At 46.2% G+C, this 8,860-nt stretch overlaps 1 protein-coding gene across 1 annotated transcript in view; it reads right to left on the reverse strand.

The window, feature by feature from the left end:
- MRPL48 (mitochondrial ribosomal protein L48) overlaps positions 1-7,154 on the reverse strand; it is an 8,933-nt gene extending 1,779 nt beyond the window's left edge. The window contains exons 1-4 of the mRNA XM_014948321.1: positions 7,028-7,154; positions 6,076-6,248; positions 2,821-2,923; positions 1,651-1,740 (exon numbers count right to left, since the gene is read on the reverse strand). Of these exons, the coding sequence (XP_014803807.1) occupies positions 1,651-1,740; positions 2,821-2,923; positions 6,076-6,218 (336 nt within the window). The 5' untranslated portion in view covers positions 6,219-6,248; positions 7,028-7,154. The remainder of the gene's footprint in view (positions 1-1,650; positions 1,741-2,820; positions 2,924-6,075; positions 6,249-7,027) is intronic.
- Between the last annotated feature and the right edge of the window lie 1,706 nt (positions 7,155-8,860).

Here is an 8,860-nt window from a genome sequence, read left to right on the forward strand (position 1 = left end):
TTTGTCAGTGAGGTTGACGGTTGGACAAGATGATCTTGAAGGTCCCTTCCAACCTAGAAGATTCTGTGATTCTGTGATAATGGCACCTCACCTGGGTAACTGCTTTTGGAAGAGCAAGCAGTGACATTCACAGGATGATTTGGGGTTGGAAGGGACATCTGGAGATCATTTAGTCCAACCCTCTGCCAAAGCAGGTCCACCCAGAGCAGGTTGTACGGGAACGTGTCCAGGTGGGGTTGGAATGTCTCCAGAGATGGAGACTCCACCACCTCTCTGGGCAGCCTGTGATACTGTGCTCAAGAAGTCAACTGGACACCTCCAACTCTTCCACCACTTCCCATCTCCGGAGCATCTATTTTCTTGAGGAGACCTGCCACTTTCTCCAGAACTTTGCAAGAGCATCTCAAAGCTTTCATCTCTCTCCTGCCACTGCTGGTCTTGTGAAGCCGATTTGGGTCCCTCCCCTGGGCTTCCTGCATCACTGTGATGACTTTGCAAACGGCACAATGTCACCGTTCTCCCTCCAGAGACAAAGCCAGCAGCCAAAATTAAAAAAATAAAAAAAAGAAAGAAAGAAATGGCAGCCCTAAGGCAGAGAAGGGGACCGTGACCAAAAGCTGAGATTATTGGACTCAAGAGACCTTCCCCTGTACTCCTCCTGGTTTTGCAGAGCTGGAGATAACTAAACGGCCTTCAAAAGCAACTTAAGAAGCCAACTGTGTTTTCTGTCTGAGTTTACCTTCCTTTTCAAGGCATAAAAAGTCCCTGAATAAATTGGGCTTCCTGGGACTGTTTTGTCTGAATGTAAAAGGATAGAAGTTTAACTATCTCCTTATGCTCCTTCCACCAGCAAGTGGAGTTCTGTCCTGAAGTCCTCAGCACTGAGAAAATCGTTGGGCTTTTCTGCAGAAAACAAGCTCAACCCTTCCCAGAGGAGATTCCACCAAACGAGGGCACAGCATTTGGGTTCTCAGTCCCCAGTTTGGCTACTGAGTGCTCCATGAGTTCACAGAATCAGAATCACAGAATCTTCTAGGTTGGAAGGGACCTTCAAGATCATCTTGTCCAACCGTCAACCCAACTGACAAAAATAGACACCCACACAACAAACAAGGAGCATCATCACTAAACCAGACCTCCCAGCACTACATCAACCCGGCTTTTGAACACCTCCAGGGATGGTGCCTCATCCACCTCCCTGGGCAGCCCATTCCAATGGCTGATGACCCTTTCAGTGAAAAATTTTTTCCTAATATCCAGCCTGAACCTCCCCTGGCGCAACTTGAGGCCATTTCCTCTTGTCCTGTCGCCTGTGACTTGAGAAAAGAGACCGACCCCCATCTCTGAGATGCTGCTGAAGGCAACTTCCAACCTGCAACCTTCTGTAGATCTACAGGCTTGGCTATGAAGGAACCATCTCCAGTGCTAATTATAGGAGGGTAAATGGGAAATGAACCATTCATCAAGAATTAGAGATAACGGATTTTCATAGACCAAGACACAGCCTGGTTCTGGGAGATCCTGGATCTCCATAAATTTAGAGCAGACAGTGGTCCCAGGACCAGGAATGTATTTTCGAAGCAAATTCCAAGTCACACATCACGTCTGCCTCCTCAATAAATGCAAAGGAATGGATAAAATTAAACATACCTCTTTCACTAACAGGTGGACCCCTTCAGGCTGATTACTCTGAATTATTTCCAAGAGTATCGGAGCAAACGTTGCGCTCAAACCGCTGATCTGAAAGAAGAAATAAAAAAGGCTGGAGGAGAGGAACACCCCATACAGAACGGCCTCGTTATATTAATGGCACAGAAAGAGAGTCCATCTCAGGATGAGCCCGTGGCAATCAACCAACTTCATCAGAGAAGCGCTCTCCGCTTCGTGTGCACACTCTCAGCACGGCCAAAACCTCTCTTTTTGGCTCATCTCTATGAATATTGTGCTTCCCTTCCCTGCTGCAGAGTCTCCTGCATCTAAAGAGACTTAAACATGACTTTTCTACCCCTTGTATCAAGTGTTCCACATAAAATAGATAAATCAATCTTCTGGCTGAAATACAGAATCCAGGAACCCCTCCTCTGCTTCTACTTTGTGAGTAACCTTTAGGAAGAACCCTAATTAGGGTTCATCAGGAAGAGTGTGAGCAGCAGGTGGAGGGAGGTCATCCTGCCCCTCTGCTCTGCCCTGGGGAGGCCCCAGCTGGAGCACTGGGACCAGTTGTGGGCTCCCCAGTTCCAGAAGGACAGGGAACTGCTGGAGAGGGGACAGCAGAGGCTACGAAGATGATGAGGGGCCTGGAGCATCTCTCTGCTGAGGAAAGGCTGAGGGACTTGGGTCTTTTTAGTCTGGAGAAGAGAAGGCTGAGGGGGGATCTGATCAACACCTCTAAATCCTTCAAGGGTGGGTGTCAGGAGGATGGGGCCAGTCTTTTTTTGGTGGTGCCCAGGGACAGGACAAGAGGAAATGGGCACAAACTTGAACAGAAGTTCCATCCTGGAGAGGCTGCCCAGAGAGGTGGTGGAGTCTCCTTCTCTGGAGACATTCCAACCCCACCTGGACACGTTCCTGTGGGACCTGCTCTGGGTGGCCCTGCTCTGGCAGGGGGTTGGAGGAGATGATCTCCAGAGGTCCCTTCCAACCCCAGATCATTCTGTGATTCTGTTAAGGGGGTTTGACAGCCCGAGACAGGACGTGCTGCACATGAGCTATCATCGAACACCAGCTCCTACCTGGACAACCCTCTGATCTGTTAAGGGGTTTTGAGAGCCCCAGATAGGATGTGCTGCACATGAGCTATCATCAAACACCAGCTCCTACCTGGACAACCCTCTGATGGGTGGTAAGGACCGCATCCAGCTGCATTTTGGATCCTCGCTCTTCCAAGAACAGCACTTCGTTGGTTTTGGTGGGCATCGCGTAGCTGCAGGAAGCACAGGTCAGTGTTTAGGACAGGGAGGAGAGACTTAACTCTACTTTACAGGAATGAATCAACCTCCAGCAGCAGAGAATGTGGAAAGAGATTAACTTTGCATGAAGGAATTAATTATGCAAACAATGTATCTTGCAAATCAAGCGCTGGCAGGAGCCGGGTGTTTTACTGGAAAGAGATAAGGGAGAAGCTTGCAGTGCTACTGCCAGCAAAAACCTGTTTCAGCTACAAACACCAGCCCCAGAAGAGAACTTTTAACTTTTTTTATAGCTGAAGGAGAGCTTTAAAGGAACAGTCCTGACTTATTTTGTAATCTGTTCATTGGGAACAGAGCTGAAAAACCACTGCTGCAACTCACCACTCCAAAGACATCATTTTCACCACTGAATTTAACAGGAGAACGATGGCTCCGATTCTCTGGTCTCCAGAGACCTCACCCTCCCCATCTCCATTTGTAACTACAGGCTACGTCCTACTGCCCATGTTTTCCCCTACAAATTTTGCCTCTTAAAGGGCAAATAGTTTCTTTCTGTACGTTGCTGAAACTCTGCACACCAAGTCCAACCTCAGAGGGCACAAGCGGGACACAAAGTACTAACACTTCAGACTGAAAATGCCATCAATAGTCTCAGGCTGCAGGATTTCTCTGGGAAGGCTTCCCAACCCATTGCTGCTGACAGAATTGTTAATTTTTAGCGTCGCTGGGTATCCTGCTCAAATTAAACACCCATAAGTCACCGACATGTCACTATTTTTCAGCACTGTTTGGTGCAAAAAACATCACAGAGAGACTACTGATCTGGGGGCACGGGGTTTCAGATCCACGGCTGACAGTTCAGCAAAGTGGATGAATTTTAAAAAAACAATTTTTGGCAAGTTTAATCAGCATGAGCAGAAAGCAGTGTTTATATTCAGAGGTACACTTAAAGATACGCATTTCAGTTCATCACCATTAAGTGGTTTTACTTCCTTATAGGAACACAGTGCTTCTTCCAGTGACTGCAGACACCAAGGAGCTTTATCACGTTCCTCTAATTAACAGCATGGTAAGACTCAGGACGTGATCATCTCCCTGGACTGGGCACTGGGGAGGCCCTACCTCAAGGGCTGGGTCCAGTTTTGGGCCCCTCACCACAAAAAAAGACCTTGAGGGGCTGGAGCGTGTCCAGAGAAGGGCAATGGAGCTGGTGAGGGGGCTGGAGCAGAAGGGGCAGGGTCTGGAGAACTTCTGAGGGAGCTGGGGGTGTTGAGCCTGGAGAAAAGGAGGCTGAGGGGAGACCTTCTGGCTCTCTCCAACTCCCTGAAAGGAGGGTGTAGCCGGGGGGGAGTCGGTCTCTTCTCCCAAGGAACAGGCCATGGGACAAGAGGAAATGGCCTCAAGTTGCTCCAGGGAGGGTTCAGATTGGATATTGGAAAAGATGTTTCCACGGAAAGGGTTATTAAGCCCTGGAATGGGCTGCCCAGGGAAGTGGTTGAGGCACCATCCCTGGAGGGATTCAAAAGATGGGTTGACATAGAGCTTAGTGACGTGGTTTAGTGATGGTTTCTTATCAGAGTTAGGTTGATGGTTGGACTTGATGATCTTAAAGGTCCCTTCCAACCCAGACAATGCTACGATTCTATGATTAAAACCAGCAAAACCATTATGAGGAGTTCACCTGCTTTGGAGGTGCAATCAAAACATCCTCCACTATTAAACTAAAGCAGCAGGTAGCTCTCCCACAAGCTTCAGGGGTTTCCCAAGCTCATTCTAGTTTGTATAATCAGTATCGCCTGCTTATTGCATAATATATGCACAGAGCCTGGATGAAACACCGTACAGAAAAAACCAGCAGCAAGAGTCAGCAATACTTAAACCCACATTCCCGGGCTCAGCACCCACAGGCTTAAGCTGCCTTCTCAAAGGAATGAAAAGTAACAACTATTTATTGTTATTTTTTTTTTCCCTTGAGATCAAGGGTCCGTGCTGGGGCCAATACTGTTTAACGTTTTTATCAATGATATAGACAGGGGGATTAAAGGCACCATCAGCAAGTTTGCGGACGATACCAAGCTGTGTGGTGTTGTCGATACACCAGAGGGATGGGATGTCATCCAAAAGGACCTGGACAGGCTGGAGAGGTGGGCCCAGGTGAACCTCATGAGGTTCAACAAGAGCAAATGCAAGGTTCTGCACCTGGGCCGGAACAATCCTCACCACCAATACAAACTGGGGGGTGAGGGATTGGAAAGCAGCCCTGAGGAAAGGGACTTGGGGGTGCTGGTGGAGGAGAAGCTGGACATGAGCAGGCAGTGGGCACTTGCAGCCCAGAAGGCCAATCCCATCCTGGGCTGCATCAAAAGATGCGTTGCCAGCAGGTCCAGAGAGGGGATTCTGCCACTTTACTCTGCTCTGGTGAGACCTCACCTGGAGTATTGTGTGCAGGTCTGGAGCCCTCAATATAAGAAGGACATGGACCTGATGGAGAGGGTCCAGAGGAGGGCCACAAGGATGATCAGGGGGATGGAGCACCTCTGCTACGAGGACAGGCTGAGGGAGCTGGGGTTGTTCAGCCTGGAGAAGAGGAGGCTCCGGGGAGACCTAATAGCAGCCTTCCAGTACCTGAAGGGAGCCTACAGGAAGGCTGGGGAGAGCCTGTTTACAAAGGCCTGGAGTGACAGGACGAGGGGCAATGGCTTCAAGCTGGAGGGGAACAGATTTAGACTGGAGATGAGGAGAGGGTTCTTCACTGGGAGGGTGGTGGAGCACTGGAACAGGTTGCCCAGGGAGGTGGTTGAGGCCCCTTCCCTGGACATATTCAAGGAGAGGCTCGACGAGGCCCTGGGCAACCTGGTCTAGTTGGGGGTGTCCCTGCTGACTGCGGGGAGGTGGGACTAGAGGACCTTTGGAGGTCCCTTCTGCCTGGACAATTCTATGATCTGTTCAGTCATTTCCTGAACAACTCCATTTCAGCCTTACTTATAGGAAAAAAGCATCCAAACAGACACAGGAAGATGACAGAAGCTTTGGATTTACATGGGAGAATCCATCAGAGAGATCAGACAGTGCCCTTGTCTGCAAAGCATCACCCTCCATGAGCCTCAGGTGGCCTAACGCAACGCGATGGTGAGGGATGACAAAGATGGAGCCGGGTTCCTCGTACCTTTCGTTCACTTTAACAGAGAGTCGGTTGCAGAGTCTGTGCACGTACTGAGCAAAATGCTCCACGAGACACATATCATAGGAAGTCATCTGGATGTTGATATCTCCATACTCGTATTCGGTCCCAGGATTTATCTCTTTCATCTGGACTTTATCCTTCTTCTTCTTTGGAGCCTATATTTTTTTTTAAAAAGAAAAAATAGAAAGCGTATCTGTTTTGAACAAAGCTGGAAATAAAAAGAAACACATTAACCCTTGCCCTGGGTAGTCTGAGGGCAGTCTGAGGGAAACTTGAGGTAGTCTCTTCTGACAAAGGTTTGCTGAGCTACGTCGAACGTATCGCAGCCCATCTGCACTCTCTTTCCCCCCACTACGAAACTGGGATGACTTTATCTCAACAGATGTTCTTGAGTTGAGCAGTTCAGTTCTTGGATGGCAGCACCACACAAGTCACACAGAAAAAAATACGTGCATACAGTGATTAATTCCTTCCAGAAGAAACCCAGGAGTAGAAAACAAACTGCTTTTTTATTTCAGTTCCTGCCTTGGAGGCAGCTGTCTAGATGAGTTATTGTTCCCTCCTTCCACAAAAATTGTCCTCTTTCCAAATTTCAGGGGATGTAAAAAGTTGAAGCGCAAATAAGATCTGCTCACAATATTCTGCGATGGTTTGAAGCTGAGGTGTTGAAATTCAGCATCAGGAAGAGATTCCTCCCTCCCCAAACTACTCATTAACTTAAATAAGAACATACCAGACGAAAGAATTTATGGAGTGTTGTGAGCAGGTACTTCACGCAACGTAACACTCTTTACCAAGAGAAGTAGCAGTAAACAATTATATTATTCCCTTTTAATGATTGATCAGCCATGGAATTGGTAATGCCATTTAAAATCAGACTGGAAAAAGATGGGTCAGCTGAAAGCAAGCACAGTAAGGGAGATCTTTTGCCTACCTCCTTCGGGAGCAGGTATTTAAACCTCCCAATCCCGTGCGTAGGACGGGCTTTGTAGTGTCTGTGGCAACTCAGGAGCGCATCACCTTAAAATCAAAGCAGAGCAAACATGTTTCCAGCTGAATGGCAGACAGACTTTCTTTTAACAGACATACACGAGTGCTTCAAGAACCCAAAATCCACGCTGGATGCAAGAATTTGTCCTCTGTTCTTTGACAGAAAACCAGCTTTAGCCAACCTCTGCCCCGTGCATCACAGCAATCCTGTTACTATTCACAGTCGGTTACAGCGAGCAACAAATAAGGGAGGAAGAGATTAAAAGTGACTCATTTCCCAGGTGAATTCTCAGGCAAATGAAAAAAAAAAAAAAAAAAAAAAAAAAAAAAAAAACTTTCAAACACACGGGGCTTCGGATCTTTTTTCATCTACTCCAACTTTTATGTGGCAAAATTGGAATGTAAGGCATTTGTTGGAGGTCTTTCAGAATTAATAGCTTCCCTCAGCTCTCTGCCAGAACACTGGGCTGTAGTTTTGTGTTAATTACTGCAGCCTTTCCTCAGCACAAATTTCTTCTATTTCATTTTTATTTAATTGGATCAAAAGAGCCTCTTGTGTGTGAAAATTAAAAGACAGAGAAGGCGTAACTGTAGTTATTCATTGGTAAATCAGTAATCTTGCTAAAGTCATATTTATAGATAATGAAGCACATCAGGACCTTTTTTAAATCTTGATTATGTGGCAATTTAGACATATGTGCATATACTGTATATATAGTTGCAAAAATAAGATACATCTAGATATATGTAAACAACAATGTATTTAAAAGTACCAGGGTTTTGGTGTACAAGGACATTTATACCAAGCCACATCTTTGTAACGATGCAGACTGATTTGTTTATGGGAAGCTTGGAAGTTGAGTTACATTTTCTATACGTAGATCAGTTGTTCTTACAAATTCAGAAAGAAAATAACAACCATATGAAAAGAATTAGTGTTCAGGCTCACTTGCACTATGGGTGGTGGGTGATGGGGGGCTCAGGGAGGAAAGAATCAGTAAGAGCATCTCTGATCTATGAAAGTGAAGGACAGAAACTGAGGTAAAAAGACATGCAAGATGTTCTTGAGATTCATTCAACAGTACCAAATGGCTACTCTTCATTCAGTGACTTTCAGATGTAGTTGCTTTCCATTTCCAGTCGACTGTACTCCTCTTCTTGCAAGACTCCTTAGCATGCGAAGGTACCTTGGTACCTTTCCTCTGCTTGCTGGCGTACTTCTCTCCATGCCTGTTATGACACATGATGCTGGAGGGCCTTGGGCTGTAGCAACGTAAGAAACACTTATATAGGCCAGGTTACACAGCAAGTTCTCCAGGCAATGGCTTTAACTTTTTATTCTGTAAGATACAAAGTAGAACTCTAAGGAATTTTACAGATTGGAAAGAGTGTTTAAATTGCTAATGGATCAAATGAGAGAATCAAGGACATGATCGGCAAACAAAAAAGACCAAGCACACTTAGTACAAGGTAGTAATGAGAATTTTCATGCTTGCAGTGGTCTAAGAGAAGGCACGCTTAGGTGGAAAATATCTTCTAGGTGGAAGGTGTAATAACCAATATTCTGTTGTAACTCCTGGAGAAGACTGTGTACATCATTTATAACTACAGCTACGTAAACAGAAAGTATATTTGTTGATTTAGCTTTTCAGGTGTCACCAGTTTTATTTCATCAGCTCTAATTTCAAAATGCATGCTTCAAGACACTTCTCAGCAGGCTAGACAATTTGATATCAAGGAAATTAAGCAGTGGGATGAATACTGAAGAGAAGGTGAT

This window comes from Calidris pugnax, unplaced genomic scaffold (assembly GCF_001431845.1).
Source record: "Calidris pugnax isolate Ruff unplaced genomic scaffold, ASM143184v1 scaffold169, whole genome shotgun sequence".
NCBI lineage: Eukaryota > Metazoa > Chordata > Aves > Charadriiformes > Scolopacidae > Calidris > Calidris pugnax.